The sequence below is a fragment of the Phaethon lepturus genome, unplaced genomic scaffold, assembly GCF_000687285.1.
Source record: "Phaethon lepturus isolate BGI_N335 unplaced genomic scaffold, ASM68728v1 scaffold473, whole genome shotgun sequence".
NCBI classification, from domain to species: domain Eukaryota; kingdom Metazoa; phylum Chordata; class Aves; order Phaethontiformes; family Phaethontidae; genus Phaethon; species Phaethon lepturus.
The window spans coordinates 1-27,979 of NW_010526718.1; the positions used below are offsets into that span (position 1 = coordinate 1).

At 38.4% G+C, this 27,979-nt stretch overlaps 1 protein-coding gene across 1 annotated transcript; it reads left to right on the forward strand.

Annotated features, from left to right (window-relative positions):
- Window positions 1–1,109: 1,109 nt before the first annotated feature.
- SYNM (synemin, intermediate filament protein) lies at window positions 1,110–19,309 on the forward strand. The gene is made up of 4 exons (XM_010283133.1): window positions 1,110–1,166; window positions 6,016–6,140; window positions 13,912–13,985; window positions 15,486–19,309. The coding sequence occupies exons 1-4, from the start codon at window positions 1,110–1,112 to the stop codon at window positions 19,307–19,309; spliced, it is 4,080 nt and encodes a 1,359-aa protein (XP_010281435.1).
- Window positions 19,310–27,979: the final 8,670 nt, after the last annotated feature.

Below are 27,979 nucleotides of genomic sequence, written 5' to 3' on the forward strand. Positions count from 1 at the left end.
CTCCTTTCCGCCCCCCGGTGCCTGCGCTGGTGCTCCTGCCAGTCTCCTCCCGTCCTCCCGTTCGCTTTTCCCCTTCGGTGCTGTCCCGTCGTGAGGCGTGAGCCCTGTTCCGCGGGACGCTGACTCTCCGCTCCCGTAGACTGACTCCCATCCCGCCGGCTTCCTCTGCTGTAGGGAGGGCCTGAGCCCCTCCGGAGGCTCCCTCCGGCCCTGCCGGGGCTTCCTCGCCTGCTTCGCCTCCCTGGGGTAGGATTTCCCCAGGCTGAAGAGGAGGCGGCCCAGCAGGAGTTTATTGCTGCTGAGCCCTTCGGGTGGAGCAGGGCGTCCCGTTGAAGCCCGCTGCTCCCTCTGGGGAGAGCTGAGGCGAAGGGCGGGATACCCGAAGGGCTGACTCCGAGGACACCTTCGTGGTGGCAGGTGCTTCCCTCCCAGCTTGCCCTCGGCAAGTACCCAGGAGCAAGGAGCTGGCCCGCCGGCCTGCCAGCGCTCCTCTGGGGTTGGCGTGAGCGCCTGGGACGCGGAGGAGGTGAACCGAGTCCCCGCGCAGCGGAACACGAAGCTTCCCTCCGGCCCGAGACTTGGGGTTGACCTGTTGTGATCAGAGAAACGATCTGAATTTTATTCCTGCTTTACACACGCTCCTGTGCACCCTGAGCCTGGAGAAAAGCTTCTGGGGCCCCAGCCTAGTGAGGGAAACTTAGTTTACTAAGGCAGGAAGACTCGTTTACTGTGTGACAGGCAGTGAGCAGAGTGGGGATGCTGTGAAATAAAACTTAAACGATGTAGGTGACTGGTGTCTGTTCCAGGTGGGTGTTTGCTGGTGTTAAACCGAGGGTTGTGGCTTCTGTAGCTGAGAATTTGCTTGCTGTCAGAATAACGTTTGGTGTAACACGATGTCAGATCAGCAAATGCCAGAACAGCAAAATATCAGTTCATCAAATTTGGAGTGGAGAGCACGTATTAGATCATCCAGACCATGGATCGGTTTCCTGAGGGCAACATTTCTTTTGTTCATCGTTAGACCTTTTATTAACACTCTGCTGGAGCTGGGTGTTTGTCTGAACCCCGAGTGCTAATGATGACATTGTGTCCAACTGCCACGGTAGATTATGGAGATGCTGGCAGCTGGGAAAGGACTGGGACCTGTTGCTGTGTGCCTGGTTTTTGTACGTGGCTAGATTGTTTGCAGGTTGTATAGTTCGCAGATGCTGTGAGCTGAGGCAGATTAGGTACGTAAGAAGTAATCAGAAAGGCTTTTGACTTTTAAATCAATTTTATTTTCATTTTTGACAGGACAATTCATTCTTCCAATCATGTATGTAAATATTTCCAAAGCTTTAAAAGAAGATGTTGTATGTAAATCCCTCATTACTTACCTATCCCTCAGTCAAAGCCAGGTGAAAATGTAAAGAAGAAAAAATAACCTCTTCATTTTTCCTGTTTTTAAGGTCTGTAAGTTTATATAAATGTACATAAGCCTACTAATATTTAACATTACTTTGGTTTCCAAAGTATGTCCTCCTTGCTGTTTATATTTGTTATTAGGGATTTATAATGAAAACTTCATTGATCCTCTATCATCATTGCTCAAATTGAAAACCTTTAAACAGGGTGTTATTTTAACAAGAGCATTTTGTATAGCTCACTATCTATGCTACAAGTTCTTCTTCTAAAGTCAGTGAGAACAGGTGTGTTCTTTCTTTCAGCTCAGCAAGGTGTTTTTGTACCAGTGTGTTGTCCTTGCATCTGGTTGTATTTTTAAATAATTTTATTCAGAAGAGCAAGTGGAGACAGAGCAACCCATTGTAGAAGTCAGATAACCCAAGTCAATGCAAGCTCTTGAATTGTCGATTCAATGCTCAAAAATGGATTCTAATTTTGGTACCAACGTAACAAACTTATGTTTTACTCACGAGCATTTGGTGCACTTTGGATTTTACAGGAACAATAGCTTCAGCTCTTAGTAATATAAGAAGAAGAAAGTGCTTTGATAGCCAACCTGAAAACACGTGAGCTGTCTTATCTTTGAATAGATAATATTTAAAGATAATACTTAAGTTCTGGTGAAAATGGTATCATAAGGTTTATAACTTCTGAACTGTTTAATTTTTTAAATGTTTGGGTTTTAATGAGAAAGGCTTTTCCAGTGGCCAGTCCACTGTACATGAGAAATAAAATATCTCTTGCTCACATCCAGGAAGAAAAATTATAGAACGTGTAGAAGCAGCTGTTTCAGGTTTTGTTCTTGCGATCAAAGCTTTTTTCCTCCCTCATGATTTCTTTTATTGGTGAAAGTATGTTCAGCATGGATTTTAAACTACTCTCTAAAGAGCATCTATTCCATGCTTATTTATTGTAAAGTGTCACATAGAAATGATACGTATGCACAGATTTAAGTCAAGTGATTATTGTTCATTGCAGCTGCAATGGCAATGAGATTTATTCATATTTTCCATATATCATCCAGTCGCCTTATATGTCCATCTTTGCGTCCTGCGCTGTCCTTATCCTCACTAAAGCTTTCAGCAATGTTAAATAGAAATATGTGTTTGGAGTTATAATTTAGCTGAACCAGGCAAGCTGTAAATCCTACATTGTTTGGAAAATTTTCACTGGTCCTGGCTGCTAAAGGGATGAACTCAGTTGGTCTCCTACTTCCATAATTTTAGCTGTGTGCTGTGACAATACTTAATGCAAAAACTCTCAGTGCTTTGAGAAAGCCTGTATTTTTTGGATGTAAAAATGGCCCTGGCTCATCCTGCTGCTTTGAAACGAGGCAGATATTTTTCACTAATACAGTGGGTTTAGGATCGGTTCCTGCATCAGTGTTGTGAGCCCCAAAGAAGAAAACATCTTGTCAAATGAACTTAGAATAGCAGTATCTCGTGCATTTTTTTGTGTATCAGTTTGTAGCCAGCTAAGTGCAGTGCTGGTTCCTCCCCTGCTGAGCCACTGAATGAGCTGTGGGATCGGTAAATAGTACCAGATGGAAAAGGCTGGAGCCTGGAATCCTCTCTTTATTCTTTGAGTAGGTACAGCTTGGATGACCCAAGTAAATTCTTTTCCTCCTACTGCCCTTCTAAAATTTCCCACTGCTGCCTGGAAAGGAACATCTGAAGGGTGAGAAAATCACTTCATTCAGTTACTTAGCTCTAGCAAGACATCATTGGGATTGGGGGGGGCATGGGATTGATCTGGTTGAGAAACAAATCTTTCCAAAAAAGCCCCGTGTGAAGCAAACACAGCGGCAACAATACAGGTTACCCTTTGCAAAATGGGTTGCAGTCTCCTGAACTTTGCCGAAGTGGTTTATGTACTTTTTGGCATGCTTGGAAACAGGACTTAAGACCAATTGTTCTCTGCATTATGTTTAAGCATCAGTGACTGGAAGGCTAGAGGAGCAGCTGTCTGCCATCCAGTCTATACAACGTCTGCTCCTGTTGGAGTGAATTCCTTTGGAACTACTACACAGCTGGCTGAGTTATGTAGCCCCTTATGGTAATCATTAACTCAAGCTTTTGGATCCTGAGTGGTCTCCAAATCCAGTGGGTAAGATCTAGGTGGCTTTTCAGGCCCAGACTACAGAATTTGGGGGTGAGGGACCAAAGTTCCTATGTCTTTAGAAAGGTGTGAATATCCCCAAGTCTTACAGAGCTCAACACGGTATAGTGCAGCGTACAGATTCCCTGTACAGATTCTTCTGGTACTGGAGCAAGACCTGTGCATTGTGGAGCTCTTGTTAACGTATGCATGCACATGTATATGTTAGTTTCGATGGTTAATCGGGGAGGCAACAAACACCTGAATCACTTCATGTTTTGTATCAGAGCTCTTATCACCTTTTGGGGTTGGTCCTATAGAGATCCAGTCTGTCTTGTCTTTTGCTCCTTTTGCTGACTCCTCTGGATCTGTCAACACCCTGTCCATTCTTGCTCGATAGCCTTTTCCTTTTAAAAGCAGGGCCTGGCACTTTTCTTTGCTTCTCATCTTGGGAATTTCCATGGGGTCAGTTCTTGAACAGGATTGTTGCCTCAGAGCTGCTACAGGTCAGCAGTTCTGCTTGCCGCTGCGTGACCATACAGGCTGTTACCTCCACTGCAGTCTGGATGAGGCTGTGGGATGGTGGATAGTGCTTTTTCAGATACGCAGATATGATTGGTCTTCTGCTATAAAAAGGGAGTTTTAAGGTACACCGAAGACTGTAGGCAAGGTTTGTCATGTCAAAGAAAAAAATCAGTGTAATTGTTTAACAACAGCTGCAAATGAAAATGAAGCAATAGATTAACGTGTGTTATATAGAGTGATATACCCACATGTATATAAAGATATAGGCAGCTTCCTTTGTAAGACTTTTCTACTTTGCTTAAAAAAAAAAAAAAATACAACTATGAATGTTTTAAATGCCAGCACTTCATATTCTTAGTTCTTAAACCTTATTTCTGCCTAGCATATCATACTGGCATTAACCAGCCTGGGGAGTCCCTGCTGTATCTTCATTTTAATGCTATTGCTTATACTGTAATACTTGAACACTTGCTGCATATAAATGATGTATTTTGAATTTTTTAAAACTAGACTATCAGTGTCTTGATTTTCCAGTTTGTATTGTAAAGTATTTGTTAGGATTCAATCTAAAATATGCTCTCCGTTCAGTGTTATACACGTATATGAGATTTTGCTCTGTAAATGACAGTGTCCTTGCATAGTGCAGAGCGTTGTGAGAGAAATAGAACTGGGCCTTTGCTGAGAATTAATTTCTGTCTTCCGAGCCCCCAGAACGTGTAACCCATCGTATTTCGGTTAGCATCAGTCTGCTGGCTGAGGAGGATTGGTCTGGGTTAGTAGGTTCTATCCACAGTGAGGAAACCATTAAGAGCTGCACTGAACAGCTAACACTGATACTTGTAGTTACGAGTCTGCACTGAACAAGCTCTTCTCAATTATCAGCGGAGGGCTTATTTTCTAGAAGATGGCAATTTGCCCTTCATGTGAGAGGTGACACCAGTGATTAAAGCACTTGCTTTCTGTGATGTTCTTTTCAAGAGCATGAGAGTCAGTTGTCTTGGCCTAAATGAAATCTTCATGTTCTGTTGTGTAAGGCTTGGTTTCTTTTTCTGTTGTGCACAGTTATTCAGTGTTTAATCTTCCATTTGGTATTCAGCGTATGTTCAAATTTAGACCCTTTTGGACTTCAGTATTTTTCTGCTCATCAATCCCTTTCTCCATTTCTAAAGCTTGTTAAAGACCGATGGGCAGGCCATACCTATTATCTCATCAGTGCTGCTGTTCTCAAGTCATTTGTGGGTGTCATAGAAACTACTCTCCTCCCATATACATGCTCCCCAAAAGTATGAACTTGTATTTAGTTACCAAGATGAAAACGAGCAGTCCCTCGAGTATTTTCTTAGTTGCAGATAGGACGAAGCTGGGTGCACTATAAAGCAGGTGTCCAAATATTGTAGAAAACTTGGCTCGAAGGACCTGCTGGAGGTTCATCCTTCACCTTCTAGGCACTATGAATATCTCCAGGTGCTAGAATCCAAAATTTGGATCCATGATTTGGACCTGCAAGTCTATGGAACTGAAAATACTGATGAAGTGAAATAGGCCAGGTTCTCATGGCAAAGCAATCGCCAAAATTCCTGGTCTCAAGTATGATTTAAGCATGTACATCTGTGCTCTTAAAATGACAAAATGAGTCGCATTTAAGTCATGTTTATAAAGGAGTGTATTTTCCTTGCTATGTATACTTGGTAACTTTTGTACAGGGCATCTGAGTGGGTTTTACTGAAGTATTTAACTAGCTTAGTAAGGCATAAAATGAAATCTTAGCATAAAACTCTGCTTCAGTAACAATGTATTTCAGATTGTACATGAGGAGGTCATAGAGCTGATTTGTTCTGGAACATACTGATTTATTGTTGTCTCAGATTATTTTTTTTAATTAAAACTTTTAAATTATTAGGCATTCAAGTCTACAGATTTTTATGTTAGTTCAAAACTAATTTCTTTTAGAGGATAATCGACGCCCTAGAAGAGGAAAAGCAGTTTCTGACCATGTCAATCACAGATTACCTGAAGGACTATCAAGAACTACTGCAGGTGAAAGCAGGCCTCATCCTTGAAATTGAAACCTACAGGTAAGAATTGTGGTCACACTCAGTTGTCTAATTAGAGGATAATTTAAATCCCTTTTTGTAGATGCGGGAGCCCCATTCATCCTCTTTCCAGCATTTAACATACAGATAGCTACTTTTAAAGTTTCAGATCAAGACTCCTTGTATGTATTGTGGTTTGTTAAATAGAGTGAATGGACCCCTAACATCAGTTTTTAGCTTGCTATCGGCTTGTTCTGTGACATGGGTCACCACACCATCCTGTGCTTGACTGTGCTGTCTGTGAAAGGAAGGTAAGACCCTTTCAGAAGGCTGCTAATACATGTGGAGTTGTCTGAGATCTCTGGGAAAACTGTAATAATAGTAAAACACCATTAGTCGTTAGTAACACTGGTAAGAATTACCAGTGGGCAGAGGTGACTGGAATTTGATCACTCAAGCAAAACTCCCTCTGGTAGTAATTCATTCTGTTCTTCTGTCCCCAGAACAATGTGTTAGAGAACCCAATACGATTCATAGGAATCCTATTAACTTTGTACAAAGATAGTGCTATGTAAGAAACTTCCCTAGTCCTGATCAAGTTGATATAAAATTCATGTGAATTGTTGATGCAATATTTGATTACAAGCTGAGGAGCCAGTATCCCTAAACTGCAATCAATAAAACATGAGGTAGCATAGTTGCCATCTGTCAGCTTATATGGCACATTTCACTGTTGAAGTATTTTCATTAGTGTCCACCTGCAGCATCAGTATAAGTAGTGTTCCCCATTCTTGTTTCAGTTGTAGGATAGTGGGATGATAACAGAAAAGTCTGTTTGATTAAAACCTGGCTTTTTCCATCCTTGTTTTTTTATGGAAATGTGTTTGGACCAAGTGTGAGATATCAGCAAACAACATCTCTGCTAATGAATCTTCAGTACTGTGTATCTCTCTAGACACTTAGTAGCTATGGAGTTTAAAAGCCAGAGTAATTCTCCTGTCTGGAGAATCATGATGTATCAGTTGGCACATGGCATAAAAGCAATTTGGAAGAAAAAAAACAACCAACAAAGCAAAACTTCCGAACTGGAGGAAGATACTGCCTTATTGTAAAGATCATGGTTTTTTTCTACAACTAACACAACATTTTTCAATAAATTTTATTGAGATATTGATGTTCAAATACAGAAAGGTGCCATTCTTGTTCAGCAAAGTAATAATTGGCAAAAATTCACTGTCAGTCTACTTTCGTATTCTTTTTAAGGAGTATGGCTCAGTCATTAGCTTGTCTATATTGTGTGCCTTATTCATATTCAACCGGAGAAAACAGACAGTGGTATTACCAGTTATAGATGATGTATGCTTCTGTGTCCTAAAGGATTAATGCTGTGTTCTAAGTGTGTAACATTGCTATAAACCAATAACTATCTAAGTCTGGATAAAGATGGCACCAGCTAAATTTTGGATGAAATGTGTAGACTAAAGCAATCTACTGATAAATATGAAATTTAATTCCAGTTGCATAACTGCAAATGAGAAGCTTTACAGAATAACTTCTGAACAGCTTTATAACAGACCGGTGAGCAAAGAATATCTGTATTCCATCAAAGAGCAAAAATGGTCTGTTCAAGATGCCTTGAGGACTGTGTGCTATAAGGTACAGAGCAAGGCTGGCTTCTGGACAAGATGAAACCACAAGCGATATGTGGGACAAATAATTTGCAGTCAATTGTTAAGCAGCAGTACCTGGATGTTTGTTGGTGGTGTGGGATCCTCGTGATCCTTGGAAAGGCAGTAGTGTCTGCAGCATTGCTAGCAGAAGAGAAACTGTGGAAATAGTAGCCAGTTGTGATCCTTATCAGTGTGTATTAATTCTGTTAACTTTGCTAAAACATGTGATTCTTCTAAATTTAATCCTAGCTCTGATGTTACCTTTACTGTTGTCACTTAAACTTTTTCCCTCGGTTTATTCATCTCCAAAATGGGATTAGCACTTTCACAATAACAGAATTATCAGAATTGTTTCGATGATTAGCATTCATCCAGAATTAGGAATGATAATGCCCAGATATTTAGTTGTTTGGACACGCTTATAGTTAATAAGTGAACCATCAGTGCTTCTGCTCTGTAAAACCTTGTAAGCCCATTAAATTATGGAACTTCTCCAGAGTTTATATCACTGATTATATGAGCATTCTTGGTTTGTCTAAGGATTCCCTACCCTTGTTAATGAAAGAACAATTCAGCATCACCTGCAGCATGTGCTTCTTGTCCCATTAAGAAGGTCCTTAACCTGCAGGGTTGCTTCATCTGGTTGTAGTGAATGCAACCTGTCTCACTGATTGCATTGGCAAGGCAGACTTCGGTGGACAAATGAGCATCTACCTACTGAAAAAGATCTGTAGATGAAAACAGAGAAATGGGCCTTGCTACAGATCAGAAAACATGCTAATGCCTGCAAACAAAATTCTTTTAAAATATCAGAAGCTGAAAAGTGATTTTTTGATTCATGTTTTTACATTTGTGCAGTTTTGCCTATTCCTCTTTTTATTCTCCCTTCACTTAAGAAAATAATGCCTTCCCTACTGTATGCCTCTACCAACACTGCTGTGGGAGGGAATTGGTGTGGGCTGTCCAGTAAGGCAATTCTGGACTGCCTATCTATGTACTTTTTCAAATCCTGGTCCTCTCCCAAGTCTTTTTATCTGTGATAACCAGGGCATGTGAAGACAGCTTCAGTTTGCTTTCTCAAAGGATGCTGGCACATACCCTTGCTTATGCATACTTGAAATGAAAGGCACCTATTCACACTTAGTTCAACATTCCGAAGTTTCCACTGAGAAGTTTCCATGAGGGCCTGGGCACCTTCTGTCCTCCTGGCATTACATGTTAAGGGTGCGGTATCTGGTCTACTTCTTGGAGCTTTCTTTATACCTCCCACCCTGTATTTTCTCTTTGTTTTAGAACTCCTACAGGTCCTGTTTTAAAGCCAGTTATTTCCGTTAGTCAACATTGCTCCTGGACTGGCAAGAAGGATCATTGTTGCAAGGAACACCCTTCCCCAAGGACCAAGTGTACTTCCTTTCTGATTCCACTCACCCTTCCTGCTCTGGGAGCTAAGGCTCACTCAGGAAGTAAAATATATGTCGTATGTGGCCTTATGAAATTATACCTCATGTGAATCTTCATCCCCAATCCTTTTTCACCAGTGTTGAAGTAAATATTTATCAAGTGTCTTGCAGTTTTGTTCTGTGGTCTTGGGACCGTGCAAAACCGCAACTACTTGGACTATGCTTAAGTCTTATTTCCAGACAGAAGTGGTGAATTATTCACTGTCTAAGACTCTTAATTTTAAAAGGAGATAGAAAATCTGCCTAGGATCAGAATTACTATCAATCCTTTCTCCTCAGCTATCAGAAGCTGCTTCTCTTCAAATAGCAGAGGCTGCCCAGAGCCTTTGCCATAAGTTAAGTAGTTTTTCTGCCCTCTCTAAAATATGTTGTTGTTGAAGGCTAAAATATTTTTAGGTTGACTAGCATGTTGCTGCTAACTTTAGATAAATGACATTAATAATGAGATGAGTTAAAGGTGCAGTTGGAATACTTTCCATTTGAAATGCTAGTGTCATGCAAATGTTCTGTTCTAGGTTACCACCCTGCATTTTGAAGCAGCCAAGGCTACAAAGTTTGTTTTTGGTTTTGGGTGTGGGGTTGTTTTTTTTGTCATGGTCATTGTCAGGATCTCTTAATACACTTGTCAGGCATACTTTCCAATGCTCCTGCGGCTGATTTCCTCCATCAACACTTCTAACCCCTTCTGTGGCTCGCTCTCAAGAAATCATCACCAGCATTAAGGCCTCCTCAGCCATTCACCACAGCTTTTTCAGTCAGTTTGATTATTTCCTTTTTAAAACTTGTACCACCCAATTTGTCCTATTCCTGTATCTGTTTTATTTTGAGAACATTCTGAGTTTTCTACACCCAGGGAACTTAACATGCAGTCAGTTACCTGCTGTTCTTCACACAGTCCTTGTCCTCCCATCCTGTGATGCCAAAAAGATGTGGAGTGGCCTTTAACCCTAAAAATGCTTCCTCCATTCCACTTCCTGGAGAGTTTTTTTTTAATAACCCCTTCCCAAATACCCCGGACAGAGAGGATGAATTTTTACAGCCTGCTGGCTAACTGCCCCTATCTGAGATTTTGAGCTTCTGTAGTTGAAACAAAGGCATTGCTGTTGTGAATGGCCATGGTAACATTTGCACTGCATGCTTTTGTTTTTGGTAACTTCTCTCTCCCCACCCCAACCAGTCTATCTCATCCACCTGCTTTCATGGACTAGTTATTTCTGTTGTCATCCAGCACACCGTGGGGTTTCAGGTTGACTAGCATGTTGCTGCTAACTTTAGATAAATGACATTAATAATGAGATGAGTTAAAGGTGCAGTCGGAATACTTTCCGGCAACACTTAAACTAAGTATTAACACAGTGTAGGTATATGTCATTTGGGACCAGATTTCCAGGAAGTAGCTGACATTGTTATTTTTTAGAAGAGTGCTGCTTGGAGGAAGGTTTTTTATTATTACTGTGAATGCTTGAGTTCATACAGTTGAGATTAACACTCCATTCTTCAAGCAGTTTAAGATTAAAAGCAGCCTCCCCCACGAAGAGTTTACGGTTTAAATGATTGCTATTGGGAAAGGATGCAAAGGAACTGAGAAGCCAAGTGACTTGCATAAACTGAAGCTACATGACCTGAGTTTGCTGGCTTCCAAGCCAGTGCTCGGTACATTACACTACAATTTCTCATGCTAGTTTATTAAGCCAAAGTTAGTCTAACATTTTTTTGTTTATCTGATAAGCTTGAGGAAATACATATTATGAACTGTGTACAGTAAAACACTGATTCATGGTCCAGTTTTATAGAGGTTTCATGAAGCTTTGCCTTTCATTTTCAAATGCAGTGTATTTTCAGTAGTAATATTTCAGATGCAGCTTTTCTGTGTGCTGTTGCCCTTTGCCATATACAGTTACCTCTTGGAACTTATTTTTAGTGACTTCATACGTTGCTGCAGCAACTGAACAACTGTTGTTTTAACAGCAGCCAGAAATCCTTAGTCAAACTACCCGCATTCCTGGTTTCCGTCGTCATGGTTAACGCTTTCATTGCCAGCTTCTTTCTGTGTTTCTGCAATGTCACCACCAGCTTCTCTAGCACGTGTCTATCGGAGCAATTTGGCGCTCACTGGCTTCATCAGGTCAGATGTTTGGTCTGGGAGCATTCTCTATGTGTGTTGAAGTGATCTAATTCCTATAAAGCCTCTCTTAACATGGAGGAAGATAGATTGCTTTTACTTTGGCTTTACCTAATAAAGGTTATCCTAGGGTTGAATTTGAGTAACAAAATAGAAGTATGGGTGTCCATCTGAGCCTGTTTTAAGGGGGAAAGTGACCTGTAAATATGTTAGGTAATTCTAACCTGGCTTTTCTTCTGAATCCAGGCAAATCCATGATTACAAAGAAAACCTTACTAATGATATTTTCTTCATGTAGCATTGTCCTACTGAATCTAGAAGCAATCAGAAACCAAAAGAAGCATAAAATGTCCAAAGTGATCAGTCACGTGAAGTATGAAATCTACAGGGGATGTTTAAAATGCCTGCTTTCTTAATTTTGACAGACATGTCTGGCAAATGTGTTTATACCACAGTCCTAAATTGCTTTCAACTCCCCCCCGCTAGGGAGTCAGAAGCCTTGGCTATCACAATCCTCCAGCCTTACTCTTGACAACTTTCATGTTGCGGCTGTATGTTATCAGTGCAAAACATCTGGCATTTCCAAAACTGGAAATGATGAAACAGGTATCTCACTAGTAGAAGGGAATATAAAAACACCAATGTTACTGTACTCATTATAGTATTCAGTTGCATATTGAAAGAACCTGCCATAGAATTTCTAGGCTGTTGCACCAGAATGTTGCAGTTGAACACTTTTTTTGGGGATAACATAGCTTGTGGCCCTGCAAAAGTAGAAAAGGGACGAACTGCTTTTTTTTCTTTTTTTAAAAAATGGCTGGTCATATTTTATGTCAGAGCTAGCAGGAGGGAAGGAAAGCACACAAAGATTTCCAGAGAATTTATCAGGAATTCTGAGACTCAGTCTTACTGGATAACCATCTCTAAAACTTCTAGGACTGAATAAGATCACCCTAATAGCTACTTCTTGTATTTGGTACATGGAAGAAGCCAACAATTTTGTTTTATTTTTTTTGAGCAGTTGAGTAATTCTAGAGAATGCACTTAGTCTGCTCCTGCTCCCGGAGAGGATGAAAGTATGCTGTGTTCCTATTTGAATATTATTAATGCACAGCAATTACTCCTGAAAATGTTTTGCCCCTCAGTTTTGCTAATCTCTGTGGGAAGTGCACCTGTGGAGTGTTTTCCACCACTCTAGAAAGGAGAACATAAGGGTAGTAACCTTATGCAGGAATGGAACAAGCCTGTGGCTGCTGTCAGATTGGTCTTGAGGGTGTGTGGTTCTTGTACGTGCATGCTGTATAGGGAGCAAAGTTTGGCATAACGGAAGGATAGCCAGTATTCTCAAGCTGGGGGGTTGGACTAGATGACCTTTAAAGGTCCCTTCCAACCCAAACTATTCTATGATTCTATGATAATGTCTCCAAGACCATCTAATGTGTGTCACCAGCATAGAAGAGGCAACTCAAAGAGTCTCCATTCTGTGCATCAGCGCACCAAGAATAGGTAGTAGACAAAATTCTGAAGCAGATTGTTGTTGCCTGCTTCTGCTATTTGCTTGTAGTGATATAATTTCCATTACATGGGGAAACAAACTGGTGTCCTGTTCATTTCTGTTTAATTGCTGCTGAGCTAACATGATGTCTTGGTTGGTGAAGAGGAGAAAGCCTTGACCACAGTAGTCCTGTGGAAGTGCTGGCTTCCTGGAACTACAGAAGCTATCAGACAGTCACTGCCAAAAAGAATGAATGGAAGACTGAGGAATAGAGGGGACAAACAGAGATATTATTAAAGAAACCAAGCATTTTCTGTCACAAAGAATTTTTCTAATCCTTTGCTGTAAAATATGTTGTGCTGATTTCTGATTGAATAGGAACTAAGAATAGTTACTTTAATACTGTAAGTTGTTTCCTTTAGCAGTAGCTGGTGTTTGACAGTAAAAGTAATACTTCCCTGCAATTTTCATTTGAAAAGCATAGAACTTACAAATCCTGGCTGTAACAGTTCCCTCATATATCACACTGCAACAACACCTTTAGTACTATATTACCAGCAGGAAAGGACTATTTGCTTGCAAATATTTTTTTTCATTTTTGCCTTTTCTTTATAAAACATTTCTGTGTGTTTCTCTGAGAAAGCTTTACTGAATATCTGTTAAGTTTTGTGTGGATTTGTTTTCTCCTAACTCTGTTATAAGATCATCATTCTGGAAAAAATTTGCTAGCTTTTATGATTCCATAGTGGAAATCACTGGATTTTATCCATGTCAGGAAGCAATATATTGGCTAATGTGGAATATTAGATCTAAAACTGTACTGTGTCTGCTGCTGTTACCTACTGTAAGATTATTGCATTGTTCTCATGAACTGGAGTCTGCAAACTGAGTCTGGGAGATGCTAAGGATTTCTCATTCCCAGTAATAAAAATACGAAGTATGAAAAACACTCAGGATCTGACCCAACTGCAGCATAATTGTTTCAGTTTGTAAGACTTACGCATGTTAAAATATTGGGAAGAATAATCGTAATATTTAATGGAATGCCGTTTTGTGTGTTTTGCAGAGCTTTGTTAGAAGGGGAGAGCAACCAGTGGATTATTACATGGAGAGATCAGCATGCTGGGAAATTGCCTCAAGGTGAAAAATGAGTATTAAAAAATGAATGTTGAATGAAATGAAATATAGCTGGAAACTATTGTGTTATTGTATTCCCGAAGAATGCTTTTTACAACTGTATTGCAAATTGCAAAATATTGAATTGGTTTTGAATGTTAATATTCTATATGAGATAATTTGTCAAATCATGACTCAAGTGGAGAAGGTAAGTAGGGAGTGATGTTTGTAACTCTAATAGTGCAAGAATGTTTGGATGCCCTTAGGTCTTAAGAGAGTTTTGAAGTCTAAAGCAAGAGGTATTTAACAAAACATGTGGTTAAACCCATGGAATTCATCATCATGAGGCATTGTGAGTGTTAAAAAGTTTACATGGTTTTAAAGAGAAATTTAGCAGAGTAATGAAAGAAAAATCAAATACTTACTAAACATAAAGATACCATTTCTATCTTAGGAGCTGCAAATCTCTGGAGGCTGTGAGAGTATACCAGGGAAGTATCACTATTTACTTGCCCTGTTCTTATACTCTTCCCTTTGTATCTACTGTGGGTCACTGTAAACAGGATACTAGATAAGATGGACCTTCAATCTGACTGCTGTGGCCATTGTTATTGATAACAGAATTAGTCTTGATAATAGTCCTGAGTTCAAGAATGTGTGGTCTTAAAATCATCAGACTGTCGTAAGCAGTAGTGCCAAAAGAGATTTGAAGGCCGTGTCTGTAGTAGTAAATTGAAGAGACGAGGGCCTAGGCTGAAACGCCTATATAGAACTGCCTTGCTGTTAAATTGTTAGCACTGTCCCTGGCACAGTTTTGATCTGGACTTACCAGTACTTTTTCAGACAATGCTCAGGCATATTCAGTGGTTACCACAGACCAGGAAACACTGCCAAAAGTCAGAGATGTGGCTCGCTTTTTAGGAGTAGGAGATTTGAGTTGTGCAGTGCTGGTTGGTCTTAGAGCCAGACAATGATTTCTACTACATTTTATTAAATTGTATAGATAGAGCCTAAAAGTTTCTTCATTTCTCTCCCTTGTTGTAACTTCTTGTATCTTGTAGCTACAAAGGGTTGTATTTGTGTTTTCAATTTCCAGTATGTGGTGGCAGGTATGCCATTAATTCTCAATAGGAACTGAGAAGTTTCAGGCCACCTTGGCTAATGAAGCAAAAAACCAAGCCTAGTATATTAGCATACATTATTTAATAAGAAATTGTAAATTTAAATGAACATTAATATAAATGAGAAAGATCTAATCCTTAAGTAAATGCCATAATACCCAGTAGCTCACAACAGGTAAAATTAGCAAGAACTTGCAGCTTAGTAAAAAGCTTTGCTTTCAGTTTTAATATAATTTATGCAGAGACTTAATTATAATGCAAAACCTGCAGGATCCACTGAAAATGAAGCCATTATTTCTTTCAAAAACTTAATATAAAATTTCTTAGTTCATGCCCTCTATTTTTATATTATTTAGATACAAGCCACTATTTTAATGTTTGGTTGCCTATGCTCTTTTTGCAGATATTATAAACACGTCATATAACTACACTGATATTTACTCTACTTACCAAGAAAGAAATAGAAATAAAGCTTCACCAGCTATCAGGATCACTGATACAAGACATAGAATGCCAGTGACAAATACTAGCAGTTCTGCACGTTATTCAGCTCAGTCAGCACAGGGTGGATCATGGACAACAGCGAGTGGAAGAGCTTTTGGAAGAGATGTACTTGGTTCGGTATATCGCCCTTCAACAACTGTTAGAAAGGATGAAAGGATTGTAACAGACCACAAAGAATTAAGAACATTTACTCCAGCCTACAGTAGCTGGAAAAACACTGAAATGCAGCAAAAGACGATTCCAGAAAGAAAGAAAACGGAAGTTACAGCTTCGTCCACAGTATCTTTTTCGAAAGAATCGGTACATGCTGAAAGATCAGACAAGGACCACAACGCTGACACGAAGCCAGGGATTTCTGAAAATATAAGAACAAAACCAAGCTTCACTAGATTTCCGACTTACGAGCTGAATACCAATTTTAAACCATCTAAATATGAAGAAACCATAACTGAAACTCAGACCACACTAAAAGGAAAAAGAGGAGACAGCAAACCAACTGAAGAGAAAAAATCTCTGCTGAAAGAAAAAGACAAGCTAGAGAAACAAACAAAGGAAGAAAAAAAGGAAACAGATGAGAAACCTTTTATAGAAGAAAGAAGTGTTGACTTTGGAAGGAAAACTGAGCAGAAAAAATATATCCATGAGGAAGTTATTAACCAGAAGTTAACAGGGAGTGGTATCTCTAATGCAGGAACTTTGAAAAGCGAATCAACCAAAAAAGATACAAATGTGATGTTGGACTCAAGAAGCAAAGAAGTCATTGAGATACCTATCAGTCTTGAAATGCCTGCTCCTGATGAAGAATCTCAGGGTAATAAAGAAATCAGGTTACAAGGTTTTAAAACTTCCATAGGAAGAGAAACAGATGACCATGCAACTAAGCCTGCTGACATTCACAAAGTGAGTGTTTCAGAAGCAGAATCCAGTCTGAAGGATGACAAGCGAATTAGTGACAGAAGTCATAAAGTGGGAGGTCTGTCAACTGAAAATATAGCAGAGAATATTGTTGCTGACATTCTTAAAAGTTTTACACAGTCTTCTAGTTCACAAATATCAACAGACACAAAAGTGACCTATTTTAATAAGAAAGAACACCCAGATGATGGGAAATTAAAGACTGAGATCACAGTGCAATCTCAAGTTCAAGAAAACATAGATATTTCTGATGAAGCTGATGTAGGAGGTCTATCAAGCCAGGATGTTAGAAAAGTCGTTCGAGAGGGTGTTGAGGTAACTCCTTCCAAAGAGGAGATAGAAGATATAGTACATCATGGCCTGAAAGACAATGAGGGCAGAAAGAACATGTCTGTTAATGTTGAGATTATAGAGGAGCCACTAGATTATGCCACTGATGAAAGGACTGATTTTTCAACACCTTTTGAAGTAGAGGAAGTGGAAGATGCTTTCCCTGAGAGAGAGAGGCATTATGGTGATGAGGAGGAACAAAACATAACCTTCACGTACGAAGACGTTAAAAAGAAGAAGCAACGCCATGAGAGGTTCACTCATGTTGAAGAAGTAACTGAGGAAGATGACTCACCTATTGAACAAAAATATTTTGTGTCTGTTCCTGATGATCATCCTATTATTAATGAAAAAGATGATGACTCAGTATATGGGCAAATTCATATAGAAGAAGAATCAACTATTAAATATTCTTGGCAAGATGAATTTTTGCAAGGCACACAAAGTAAGAGAGATGAAGGTGTAAGCTCTCCAGAAGAAACATATCAAGTGGTAGGGGAGGAAGCAAGTGCCCATATTTTAAAAGAGCATCCTGAAGCTGAAACATCCCATGTTGAATCCATTGTTATTGAAAAAGAAATTAAAATTCCCCATGAATTTCAGACTTCAATAAAAGGGCTTTTATCAAAGGAAACAAAGGACCCTAAACATCAACTGAAGGAAGCTTTGGAGCAGTTGGAGGGCAGTCTCCCACAAAGTGTGAAAGAGGAGCTGTCTGCATTAACAAAAGAAAATCAAGCTGACTCTAGTAGCTTAGAATTTGATATCAAAAAAGTTGATCAAACAGAGGAGGGTGGCTTGGTGACAATTGTTGCTGAAGTCAATCTGTCACAGACCCTTAATACTGATGAAATCGATGTAGCTCAGCTTGGTGAAGTAATTGCAAGTGAGAAGGAGAAGGTAATGTTGCACTCCCTAAAAAAAGAGAGCTCAGGGAGAGTTGTTGATAGTAGAAGCAATATAGAACTAGATGCTTCCTCCCAGAGCGATAACTACACAACTTTGGCTGATCAAGAAATCTATAACTCATCCACAATGAGGAGGAGTGGTGGCACAGGGTATCATACCACTGAAAAAATTATTTATGATGGTTCAGTTTTGGAAACTGCAGATTTTGGAGAAGTCTGTCACTCACCACAATCAACTGATGAGACCAAATCTGTAAGGCGTATTAAGGTTGGTCCAGCAGAAGTTCAGACATTTGAGCAGATTGTATATGAAGGACCTGGTTCTGAAATGCTGGAGCTCAGTGCTACAGAAGATCTTGTTCAGACAGAAGGATCGTCGGAGTTTAGCCGATCTGTGAAGCATTTTAAACTGGGTCCTAAAGAAATCCAAACCACAGAAGAAGTAATTTATACAGGCCCTATTACTACAACAGTAGAAGAGATTGATTCTGGAAATCTTTCTCAGAAGTTTTCAATAGATTTCAACAGGTCCACAAGACATGTCACAGTAGGATCAAGGCAAGTAACTGAAGAAGTGTCTTTTGAAGGGCCTGTTTCGGACTCTCTGGAGGTCAATAACTCAGGTAACCTTTCTCAGACAGAAGAGTCTGTGGATGTCAGCAGATCAATAAGGCACTTTAGATTAGGTCCAAAAGAGATTCATACTGAGCAAGTTATCTTTGAAGGACCAATCTCCGGTACAGTGGAGGTCAGTGACACTAGAGACTTCTCGCAGGCACAAAGTTCAGTCAGACACATTCAGTTCGGTCCCCAAGAGTTTATGACAGCTGAAGAAATCATCTACCAGGAGCCTGTCTCTGAGCACACAGAAATCAGCGAACTGGAAGGCCAGACTCTTTCTGAAGGCTCAGTAAGGCAGGTTAGACTAGGTCAAGTGGGAGTTAAAACCACTGAGCAAATCATCTATCAGGGCTCCCTTTCTGAAACTCCAGAGCTGATTAACAAAGAAGGATATCTTCCAGAGAATGAAGGGAGCTCAGATATCAATAGATCTTTCAGGCACATTAAAGTAAGTCCTGCAGAAACTCATGCTGAGCAAATAATCTTTACAAGACCTATTTCTGAAACACTGGAAGATCTTTCACAAACCGAAGAGTCATCTGAGAGCAGTAGGTCTGTAAAGCATATTAAAGTAGGACCCAAGGAAACATCCTTTACTTTTCAAATGGATGTTTCCAATATGGGTGGAATATCTGCAGTAAAAAGTGGAGAACAGCAAGCAACAATGCTCATATCCAATAAGCAAGACCCTTCTGTTAGTCAGTCACAGATTGTAGTTGAAAGTGACCACTTCGTAGAAAATGAAGATAAAAGAGGTGACTCTGTTCTCTCCAGTTTTTCTCAAGATCATGGTGAAAAGGTAGTGGAAAAATCATTTTTTGATAAAACTGTACAGTTGCAAAGAATGGTAGACCAAAGGTCAGTTATTTCTGATGAAAAGAAAGTCGCTCTTCTCTATCTGGACCATGAGGAGGAAGATGATGATGATAATGATGGACAGTGGTTCTGAAAGGACTCTTTAATGAAGTCTAGTTAGTAATTTGTTTATACATATTTTTGATTATCTTTTTTTAGAAAGAGAAAAAAGGGATGGGGAAACACTCAAACTACTTAGATTCTTAGTATCAGACTGAGAAGTATTGAATCTAAGCCTCTACCTATTCAGCACACTACTTTTTTGGAAGTTTTATTTTTGGGTGGGGGAGAAATCATGCTATTAATATGTTTTTCCTTAGAGACCTGTGTCCAGTAACTTCAGATTTTTCCACCCATAGAGACAGGAATTTTTCTACTGGGGGTTTCAAAGGAATATATTTTTTGTTTGTTTTATAGCAGGTCAATTAATAAGTGTGTGCTTGAATAGGACTCTTCCATTATTTTTTTTCAATACTGTATTGTACTTGGTTACTAAAATATTCAGCAATTTATTTAAATCTCAAGCTACTAACCACAAATATAACAGAATATAAGACTAATAAGAGAGGTAGGTAGCTGATTTTCAGTTCCATTTCTGTGTACTTACATGCAATACCTAATGAAAAAATGTTAAGATACAGTTATTACAGCTATAAAAAAATAAATACAATTCTGTAGGATCAAACTAAGCATAGCAAGAATTGAAAAAAATGGTATTATTTGTATAGCTAGAATGCAGTGCAAAAAAGGAGGTAACACTGAAGCAAGAATTTCTCACAGTATTTCCAATGAGAAACAGTGCTTTTTATGGTTAGACAGTAGTACATTTAATATCTTTAAAAAGGAAGCATATTTTAAAAATAGGCTGGATAGCATTTCCACTGAAGTAAGGAGAACTCTTAACAGCTTTACTGGCTATCTCCATTAATAGCTTCAATTTATTTTGCAGTATATGGGTTACCTTGATACTAGGTATTGCTAAAGGGAAGTGTGAAATGTCAAACGTTATTACATAATGCTTAATTTCTTAACACAGTGAAATTAGCTAATATGTGTTCTGTTCTGAAGAAAACTTGTAAAAATGGTATTGATGACACGATCATTGTGTGTCAAGTCACTTCCAGATAATCCTTTCTTTGTTTACAAATGAGAAGATGTCCTTTTCAATTACTAGCCCTGCAAACCCAACCCAAGACTTCAATTTTACTTTTTTCTTTTTCTTCTTGCTGTAACATTTGCCTCAGGCCAAAGAAATAATTTGAAAATAAGCTAATTTCACTTGGATTGCACATTGGTTAAATGAAGGACATAATTAACTTTACAATTATAATTCAGTGACTTCAAAGTCCAGATCAGAAGCCAGAATCACAAACTGTACTGAACTGTGCAGTGCTAGCAGAAGCAAAAATAGCAGCCGAAATATTTTTCTTACTGGGGTAAGGAGATACCATACTGGACATGTATGAGAAATACAATACACAAATGAGAAGCTGCTATTTTTACATGCGCACACACACACGCACATTCACTCCCTCACTGTCTCATACCCTCTCTGCAGAGTAGAACCTCCCCTGTATCCGGACGGCGATGTTGTGCCAGTCCGGTGGTCACTGACTCAGAATATTTTTCCTGTGGTTATGTAAGCATAGTTTTGTGTGTGCTAATCCATATTAGAATCCAGTTAAACTATTTTACTCTGGCATGGCTAGTCACTTTTCAGATTCCTTAATATTAACAGAAGGTAGATTTTTCAAACCTGACTGCTGCTTTATAATATGAATGTAAATGCAAAGCTGAAGAGGAGCTCTATGCTGACTGACATATCATGCTGTTTCAGATATGGGACAGTTTAATTGTTGTGTGCCTTAGTTACTAAGTTTGAAACTGTACAAAGCTATTAATGTTCTGAAGATTAACTCATGAGGTCTGTCTGCACTGCAAAATTTTCTGTACCATTTCCTCATTTTGTTTAAGTGCGAGTACCAGTGTACTCAAGATTGGGTATTTTTCAATCCTGTACTATGAAATCATTTGTTGAAATTGGAAGTGTAACCAGCGGCTGGAAAATGAATAGGAAACTGAGTTATGTAGAAGCACTGAAGGCATGTATGCTAAGCTTATTTATACTGTTCACTGTGCAATGGATAATAATATTTTTTAAAAATTATTTGTATGTGCTCAAAAAAGATCTAGTGCTTCCATTTATAAATAGGGTGTTATTAATTGTAATACTTTTAAGATCATCCTATACTTTTGTTTCCTTAGCTTACCCTATGGTTTTAAAGATGGTAACATCTCTGTGTTTATTTTAATAATAGTGTATAAGCTAGAATTTTCCAGCTAGATGCCTAACTGCAAGCAATCAGATTCTGTACTTCAAGTATTAAATAACTGCATAAATGAAGAAGTCAGGTCTGTAATAAGCAACAGAGTTTAAAAAAAAAAATCAGTGTTCGTTTTCTTGAAGTTTTATTCTAAGCTGAAACTTAAACATTCTCTGTAAAACAGATATAAGAATATCTGCAGAGAACATATGTTGTAGCCACAAAAAGCTACTTAAAAGGTCAAACCCATTTATTGATACCTTGTGGAATTTTTGACAGACATGCTCCTTAGGAACAACTATACCAACACTGCTATGCTTATCTTCACCTGCTCAGAGGATTATAATATCAGATAAAGGAATAAACTAATAAGGAGCAAGTGAATCATAAAATGTAGATGGCCTTAGCATTGAAGGGGGGGGGGGGGAAGAAAAATCAGTATTGTTTCCACTGAGGCAACAACAGCTCTTTAGAAATTCCTTTACACATCACTGTCAGATATAGTAGGTTATCCCAAGGTATATTTCTATTTTGATTGTCTGGAGGGAAAAATTTGTTCTGTGTACATTCTCTAGTTCTATTTAAGGTCAGTATTTTAATCAAATGTTGGAAAGCTAGTTTATTGTAGGGAACTGGAAATGTGCATTAGCATGGCATTTAAAGATATGCACAGTTCCTTTGCATCAATACTTTCAGGCTGCGAAAACAAAGCATCTCACGTAAAAAGGGTTTAAGTTTTAAAAATGTTTGTGTAAGCAGCCCATTTTCCATTTAGTTCTCATGAACCCGGGACATTTTGACGTAACGATAGCTTCTGGATAATATTACCTTCAGGCAACAAAGTGTAGTGAGGTGGACACTTGCATCCTGCAGGCCTAATGGTTGCATTTGCAGAATCAGGGCCATAGATACATGTATTACTAGTAACAGCAAATATAACCTACTGTCTGATGTACTAACTCACCCTCTATGATCACTTTCTGCAAAAGTGTTATAACCTGTGGCTGAAAGGATTGGTCATAGAACCTCGGTCAGCATGCACTTCTGAAGCTTACACATATAAGTTGTGCTTTTCATTAAATACAAATAAGAACTTTACTGCTGAGTTTGGATTAAACAAAATGCTTTTAAAATATTAGTCATTTGGGGGGTAAAAACTATGTATTTATATGCTGATATAGATCACAAGTGGGGCACTGTTTTCCAAATGTGTAAACCACTGGTCTAGAAAGCAAATATAGCATAGAATATAAAGAAAGATGTGTGAGAGACCTAGAACTCTGTATTGACTGATGTTTGTGAATAGCAGGTGTTTAAAAAGACGGTAAGAATGTTGAAACTGGGTTTGTTGATGTCCGCTGTGTGAAACTTTGCAGGCAGCTTGTGTTTTGGTCATTTGCAATGAAACTGCATTTTTGTGGTGGTATAAGCTTTGTGATTTTACACTTTTTCACTCTTGAGTATTAAACAATCAAAATCAAGGCAGATGTTTCTCTTTCTTCCCGCCTGATGTTTTTAAGGCTGCATTGTCAAAGAAAAAGGACTTCATGTCTATAAATATCTTGCTGTAAGGCCTCTAAGACTGAGGAGTTAATTTCGGTTCAAAGAATGAACATAAATTTTCATTCCATCAAAGACATACCTCTTTGATGTTGATAACAGAAAAGATGGGAAAACATAGCATATTCTTCATTGCAACTACATACAGCATGGGTGGACAAGCAGTGGTTCTTGAGTTCAACAGCAGTTAGTGGGAGAAGCAGAGTATAAAACAACGCAGAAGAAGGAAGTCCTGGAGTTGCCAGCATCAGTCTTCCTTGGATCCTGGGATTTGACCAAGGTAAGTCTTAACTTTTACTCTTATCCAGCAAAGAAAATCTTTTTATGCCCATTTAGAACTTTAATAGAAAAGGTTTGTTTCTCTTTAACCACATTCTTTATTTGTAATGAAGAAAATATCATGCCTTTAACCCAATTTTCTCCTGATTACAGAAATGGGTCACAGTGAGTTTTTCATGTGAAAGAGTGAGATTTGCTAAAGAGATGCGTTTTCAATATGCTGAGAAAAGCATGTAGTTCTCCATTTCTTGTAAAACAGGGAAAAGTGTGAAAGAGTGAGATTTGCTAGAGATGCGTTTTCAATATGCTGAGAAAAAGCACGTAGTTCTCCATTTCTTGTAAAACAGGGAAAAACAGTATTTGAAGCTACTGACTATAATCACAGCATATTCTAAAGATGGTTAAATGATCAGCAAAACAGTTTCCACTGAAACTGGGCTCTGTCAGAAAAACATTTTCAGCCTTCATCTGCTAAGTTAAATAGCATTGCTCTTTAAACTGTCAGTGGTGAAGATCTGATTTCTCTGAAACTTGAAGCATGTCTCTGAATAGTAAGGAATGGGTCTCACAGTGAGTTGGTCTTTAATACACTGTTTAAGATTTCTTTTCAGTTTCCTGGTTTTGACACACTTGTCAGTTGTGATAACATTTTAAAGATGCAACAAAAATACGGGGATCTCTCAATGTGAAATGCTAGAAAGGCTGCTTAAAATTAAATGGCGGAAAAAGTGTTTATTCATACTCCAAATTTAAATAGTTTCAAAGGCAAAACTGTTTTTTTCTGATGTATCCCTGCAACCAAATGTGAGCAAAACAACAAGCAACGTGCTCAACCAACAAGGAAAAGTTTTTCTTTTTGAAAGATGTTATCTCTAGCTACTGGGTTATCACAAACCACTAGTATTGGTTTTGGTTTTCATTTCCAAATCACAACGTGAAGTTGGTGTGGCAGGAATTTACAGCTGGAATCAAGCCTACTTTGTTCAACTACAAGCCCTTTTTCAGGTGAGAAAGTTAAGAGATGCTGAACCCTAATACTAGCTAGAACTTGCTTCAGGCTTTATAGACCTGATAGGAAAGGCAATATACTTTAACTAAAATGCTTCTGACAGGCTAAAATTTCTACTTTCCTTTTACTTTCATGAGTCATTCTACAGTTAAAAAAATGTATGTATGTATACAAGAAGTTAATAAGTTGATTTGTAATCCACAAACAGATATGTCTGCCTGAATTTTATTTTTATTTTACTACTTTTGTATTGAATTTCAGTGAGTTTTTTTTTTTTTCTAAAGGAAATAAAAAGACAGCAACTAGTATTCTGAAAAGACAAAGAGTGGAAGAAATATGCTCACGCATATTAATTTTATTCCTGTACTCATCTATGTCACCAATCTGTCTTCAAGGAAAACTTTTTTTCAGTATTTCATGCAAAGAAGGGACATGGGGTCTTCATGATGGGTAGGAGAAATGGAACAAATTGATTCATCTTTGTTGAGAATGAGAAGCCTGTCATACTGGCCTTGTTTCCTGATAGTAATGTTGTGCTTTGGGACAATAGTCAGAAGGAGACTCGTGGTGGGTTGATGATTCAGTGTGTTGGTCTATCTTATTTGATCTTTGTTTTTTCAGCTTTTTTGTGGCCTTGAAAAAACAGGCAGGGAGATAGAGGTTATAGTTTATTATTAGGTCAACATAGTTTGCCATTTTAATTTTGGGCTGCAGAGACTATATGCCTGCAAGTTACTCAGCTAGTTCATATAACTCTATCAAAAGGCAAATTCTCTTTGTAACTGGGAACTGCTACTTTCGGTTGGTTGATTTTTCTCATAATTTTGGCTTTTCTTTCTTTTAATGTCATTGCATCATCCTGTGAAAACAATGAGATGCTGTATGACCACCTCTGTCACTACTTGCTATTATCACTTAACCAGAGGAGTTAACCAAGAGAATTACTGGTTTTCTTCTTATGAGTTAGGAATAAAAGTGAAGGTGAACATATTATCTTCTTATTTTTCACTTTCTGCTTTGATGAATCAAGAAGGGTGATGGTGGCACATGATCAAATCTCTTCAGGCAATGGCTGCTAAATAGGTGACACATCTGACATTTAGCAGAGGAAAAAGTCTGAAGAGCTAGTGGTCAGACTGCTGCCCTGGGAACTTTCCAACAGTTTGACTCATCCATCTTTTCCATCAGGCATTTGTGTGACTCTTGTGCCTAAATATCTCTGAGAAGTACAAAAGCAACATAGATTCTAACAAGATGCAAAAAGATGCTCAGTCAAGAAGAGATGTAATTAAAAACTTGCTCTGAATATGTCAGCAGTTTCTTGAATTGATGTCAATCTTTTTTTTATTGTGGATGTCAAATGAGATTTGTAAGTGAAGGTAGTACAGCATATAACTCAACGATACACGTTTCTTAGACTCTCACTGGAGTAAACTGATAAAGAGAAATCTCAAATAGTCTATTTTCCACTATTTTCATATACAGATGTATTGAAAAATACTGTTACTCTGAGTAATACAGTTAAGTCCTGTGACAGTCAAACTAAATAAGCATACAGTTAATTTCATTAACCCTCTCAGCTTTCATAAAAACATTGCCTCTGGAGCTGTGCATCAAGGCAGGAATGTGATTAAGATAACTTTGTATTTGCTATCACATTACTGGGAAGTATATTTTTCTAGATGGCTTTGACTATGTGATGGTGAACATTTACATAAATATTGGTTGTTACTTACCTGTCATTGATAGTGCAGACCAGGTTCTGTTCAGCAAGGGGTTTTGGTGAGAGCTTGGCCAAAGGCTTATATATTTTGTTGCAGGCAAAGGAAATTGCTCTTACTGCAGAGCCCTAGAAATTTGCATTAGGATTTTTAAAAGAAATTACTCTGAAGTCCTTAGATTACCAACCAAAGCCAGGAAAGAACACCCTGAAAATGAGTGATTTACTGAAAATGAGTAAGTTACATATTACTTACTACCATGTTTTTGTTTTTTCCTTTGAACTTACAAGCTGATGTTTTTCTTTTCCCTCATTTATCATGGCAATTTTATGCGAGCCAAAGAGTGTTTAGAGGGAATGAATAACCTGGGGCCACAATATTAGTCCTTAGGGAGTTGGGGGGTGAGAAAGGGGTTTTGAAGCTCAATGTTTTAAGGTTCTATTTACTAAATCTGAAAGTAAAGATCGTAGGAAAAAAATACACCTTTCCTCACCCAGAAAACAAACCAAAGGTTTTCAGGTGCCTCGTTCTTTCCTGTACTTGGGAGACTGATAAGATTATTTATTCTTAGTTATGTGATACTTTTCTGTTGAATGCAGCATGTGCTGGGTAGTAAACCCATAGACAAATACAATGTGGTGCTATTTATGCAGAACCTGCCTCATCCAAATTTTAAGCAAATAGTACAAGAAATTGATTTTTCATAACTAGTTTTAGGGTTGGTTTTAAATGCAATACTATAAAGTCTTAACCTTTAATTTTGCTGTTATCAGTTAGATAACAAATGTACGAGTTTTCAGAGATCCATCTTTCAAATGCCAGCAATTCTTCATACAAAGGTAGATCTTGTTCCTGTAGTGGGAGGAAATCTGAATGCTTTCAGCCCACTAGCTCTAAATGTCAAGATTTAATTTCAACACTCGGTATATTTAAAATAAATTATTTGCATGCATCTCCACAAACTTTGAGTGTCAGTAACTGAGATGGACATTTATATCTGATAACTGGCACTACACATGAAAACTCATGTTTTTTCATCATCTAACTGACTTTTAATGGTATAATGTATACCTAAGGACCCTGCAGTGGTTTGGGAAGGGAGAGAGAAGGAGAAAGTAGGAAGAGAAAAAGAAGGTTCTAGAAATTAGTACTGTAAAAATGTGTTACAGACCACCAGAGAATATGCATATCTTCCACCCTGTGAATCTTCCTCTAATAAAATCCCAGATTAGGTGAATGAATTGAAAAGCAGTAACTTTCTCAATCTGGTATCTTAAGCTACTCCTCTACTTCAGCAGTAGGAAGTGGTACACTAAACACAGCCCAGGTACTTCACAGTTGACATAGAGTAATAGAATAGAATAATCTACAATGATAGACTGAACTCAACAAAACTTCAGATAATTGTGAGGTAAGGCATAGACATCGGTCTTTCCTAAACGTCAGTGTTTCTTTGAAGGATGGAAGAGTTAAAGTTTCAAATTCCTATAACCTAAGATCTAGCAATGTTACAAAGATGCTTTTCTGGCAGGTAAATTGTACCTCTGCAAAATTGTATTTATTCTGTAAGATCTCATCTCGTTGCATGATAAATGGATGGATAGCTGGTAATCTGTCCTTTCCTTGTGAGAGAGTAATCATATATAGCATACAGTATTAGTGGGTATTTTTTATGTATTGGGGGTATAAAATCCATTTTCTGAAGCCTCAGTAGAAATCCTTCCAACTTTATATAGACAATTCGTATTATTGGGAAGGAAAAAGAAAAACTTGGGGAGGGATGGGGCTTTGACACATTTTTGTATCACTCTCCAAATAAAGCCCTGTGGAACCGTTACAGTTTTTCAGAGCAGGCAGGTTCTTCAGGCTGA

Excerpts from the sequence above, each read along its gene's own strand:
- SYNM (XM_010283133.1), top strand. The coding sequence starts at position 1,110 with ATGGAGATGCTGGCAGCTGGGAAAGGACTGGGACCTGTTGCTGTGTGC. Across the intron at positions 1,167-6,015 it reads TTGCTGTGTGCCTGGTTTTT|AGGATAATCGACGCCCTAGA; the intron begins GTACGTGGCTAG and ends AATTTCTTTTAG. Across the intron at positions 13,986-15,485 it reads TGCTGGGAAATTGCCTCAAG|ATATTATAAACACGTCATAT; the intron begins GTGAAAAATGAG and ends CTCTTTTTGCAG.